General features: G+C 42.7%; 1 protein-coding gene across 1 annotated transcript in view; it reads left to right on the top strand.

Moving 5' to 3' along the window:
* Positions 1 to 3,668, top strand: part of MSTN (myostatin) — a 6,355-nt gene that overhangs the window by 478 nt on the left and 2,209 nt on the right. Inside the window, exon 2 of the mRNA XM_006767067.2 lies at positions 1,712 to 2,085. Within this exon, the coding sequence (XP_006767130.1) occupies positions 1,712 to 2,085 (374 nt within the window). The remainder of the gene's footprint in view (positions 1 to 1,711; positions 2,086 to 3,668) is intronic.

Here is a 3,668-nt window from a genome sequence, read left to right as displayed (position 1 = left end):
CCGCCCGCACGGCCCGGCCGGCTGCCGCCCGGGTGTGAGGCACGGCCTGTGCTCAGGCTCTAACAAGCCGGGGTTTTATGTAAGTAGGAGGGACCACAGCTTTGCTTTGTTTTCTCAGGATTTCATGAGACTCAGATCTGAAAGTGCTCGCCACGCATTCACGGTGCTTAGTGGGATGTGGCAGAGGTACCGTGCCAGGCTGCCACAGTCACCAGCACCAAGGCCACTAGGAGAGGAGCTACAAGCCACGTTACAACTCACATACAACCCATGCTTGCATTTGCTTGCTTGAAACACGCATGTCTAGTGATGAGGCTTGGGGGGTGGGGGGGTGGACTGTACGTCTAAGCCCAGCTGAGCATTTGCCGGCCACCTGGAATGACTCCTGGAATTCAAAACCATTCCCCACAGGGTGTCTGTGTTCTTCGCAAATTAAGCTATTTAATTTTAAAAGCGATTACACTGGAGAATATGAGAAAGTATTACTTAAATGCAGTGTATTAAAACGTGCAATGACAAAGCAAACACAGCGTAATGATGATCAAGAGCTAATTATCAGAAAATGCCTAAGAAATGAACGCTTCAGCCGAGTAGGTTATGGCTCACCAAGCCCTGCTTGAAGCTGGACCACAGCGCTATGGCTGCAAGTCTCCAGCCTGCGTATTTCCAGGCAGGCACACTGCCTAAGAACTTCTAAAATATTGTCCAACTCTTCGGGGCGGGAGGACGACTATCTGTAGTATCTACCTTGCTCCTTAAAGAGAATATATGTCATACAACTCCTTCTGCAGTCAGTTCCAAACTACAGTCCAAGGAAGGGAGCCAGGCGCCTTCACAGAAGCATGACCAGAATGACTGGGTGCCGTGTGTCTGCGGGTCTTGCCTTATACAGTGCTTTCTGCCCTTTACACCGGGCTCGAGACAGGTTCGAAATATTGTTCTCCCTGTCCAGTCATCAGGTGATAATGCAACTAAGGCTTTTCCTTGAAGACTCTGTTATCAGCTGGTCCTGGAGCAGATCTGCCTTATTTATAAACCATCTCAGGGAAACCAAGAGGAGAGACATTTCCAAGGGCTTCTGCTCACACCGACAGCCTGGCACCAATGACGCGCTTTCTAACTTTTCAAACAGACCCAACTTAACCTTTAACTAATTACCTGCCTGGGTCCGATCCTTTAAAACGCTATTCCAGAGCCCACACGTAGCCGATGTCCTGTATTTTCTGCTCACCGCCCAGGCTCGCTGCGGCTCAGTGTCTTGTCCCCAGGTAATTCAGGCCTGGGGGGAGGGTTCCTCCTTCAGACTGACTGGTACAGCTGCTCAGTAAGTGTAACTGCTCAGATTCCCAAAGAATTCTAAGTGGATGTTCCTCCACGGTGTCTCTTGTTCTCTCTAATCATCATCATTTTAAAATCTCATCCGCTGTTCGTTCCTTCTCAGGGTTTCCCCGGGTCCACAATTCTCTGGAAAGGGAGCAGATTCCTCATAAACAGCTGAAAAAACATCTAAAAAATCCTGAAGAACTAGAGTCGTTCTTTTCTTGGATATTTTTCTGAGTTATGAATGAAATCCTACAGTTTTTCATCTTAAAAGACTAAATATACATTCATTAATCCAATAGAAAAAATACTCACCAGTTAATATGACAGGGTTTCTTCATTTTTTTAATGAGAAATAACTTCAGTAACCCTTTTCTGATTCATTTTTTAGCTGATCTTCTGACGCAAGTGGAAGGAAAACCCAAATGCTGCTTCTTTAAGTTCAGCTCTAAAATACAATTCAATAAAGTGGTCAAGGCCCAGCTGTGGATCTATCTGAGACCCGTCAAGACGCCCACGACGGTGTTTGTGCAAATCCTGAGGCTCGTCAAGCCCATGAAAGACGGGACGAGGTACACGGGAATCCGATCCCTGAAACTCGACATGAGCCCAGGCGCTGGCATTTGGCAGAGCATCGATGTGAAGACCGTGTTGCAAAACTGGCTCAAACAACCCGAATCCAACTTGGGCATTGAAATCAAAGCTTTAGATGAGAATGGTCGTGATCTTGCGGTGACCTTCCCGGGACCGGGAGAGGATGGGCTGGTAAGTGATGAGAGAAAGCGGCATTCTCACAGCCTCGTTAGGTTTTCATCAGAATGGGAACAAGTCAGAGAGAAAAAGAGCCACCGGTTCCTAAGCTCACAGGCCAAGCACAGGTATCCTAGCCCTGTACCCAATAAAAGTGGGTCTCTAATTTCATGCCCCGTGGAACAGCCTCTTGATACTTTTACTTTGCATCAGGATTTTTTTTAAAAAGGTACTTAACTTCTTAGGCAGTTCTTTTGAATTGAGACTGGATATGCTCTACATGATTCTATGAATACAAATATGAAATCTTCATAGTGGATTTGAGTACATATCCAAGAAATTTAAACTCCCCCTCCCCTACCCTAGCGTGCAATGTGTTGAATCTTTCTGCCTTAATAAAGCATTAAAAAAGGAGCTTTATAAGTTATAATTAAAATAAAATGCTTTTTATTTATAGCAATGAACTAAGTACAATAGGTTTAGTCTTATACACTATGTTAAAGGTCCCTCATAAGTGTGTTCGTTATTTTGTAGGCTGTTGGTGCAAATGTATATGTAGATTACTTTGTGACTCACGCTAAGAAAATTTAATGCTCAGGCTAGTTACCCTCAGCTGCCTAGTTTATTTCTGAGCTGCCTTACCATTCAAGAGTAAATATTCAAGAGTTTACTTAGGGTATGCCAACTAATTTCATATCAGACCAAGGAGATGACAATCCCCTCTATATTATAAAAATTAATAAAAACAACTTTAAAACCTAGTGTAAATTTAGAGCTACTCAGTTTCTGTTTACTTATGCTTGTGTTTATAAAAACGGATTAATGTGACCGCATTTTCACTTCCATCTATTGACATAATTTACAACAAAAGATTATCCTTGCAAGCAATAAATGTTGCCTTTTTAATTTTCTTACTAAGTGGTATTAAGTAAGCCCTACTTTAATGAAAACATATTCTTAAAGAAAATATTCAGTTTTCCAAATGACCTATTTTTCTTTAAATATGCTACATAAAATGTTACTGACTCTCAAAATGATATTACTGTTTTTATAATCTTAAATAACAATGACTGGTAGGTCTTGATTTTGGTATAGGATAAGAATCATTATTCATTATTTGAGAAAGTGTTCTTTTTAGAAGTAGCATTTTAATGATCAGAGTTGGTGATGTGATAGATGTTAGTTATTATTAAACAGGTGGTTAATATGACATATTCCTTAGAGTTTTTCATGTAGAAAGAAAAAGTCTCAAATGTATGAAAAGATTGGTGCGGGGGAAGGGTTAGAAAATGATTGTTTAAATATCTGATTAGAAACATCTTTCGGTGAAAGAATGAAGGAAATGTTATTGGACCTTTTTCTGCATCTGTCCCTCCTTCTCATAGAGTTTCTCTTTCTAACCCACTGATACCACCTCCTTCACCACCCTCCCTTCCCTCCCCATTCCAATGCACACACCCCCATTCCAGTGCTGGGGGTGACTGCTCGGTTCTGCTTTCAGACCCACATCCCCTGAACGGAGCATGGGGGAGTATGCCTGCCTCCCCAGGAGTCCGCAGACAGAGCCCACATATTTGATCAACAAGAGAGAAGAGAGG

This window comes from Myotis davidii, unplaced genomic scaffold, assembly GCF_000327345.1.
Source record: "Myotis davidii unplaced genomic scaffold, ASM32734v1 scaffold221, whole genome shotgun sequence".
Lineage (NCBI taxonomy): Eukaryota > Metazoa > Chordata > Mammalia > Chiroptera > Vespertilionidae > Myotis > Myotis davidii.
The sequence above is the reverse complement of the archived record's forward strand: the minus strand, read 5'-3'. Positions and strand labels throughout refer to the sequence as shown.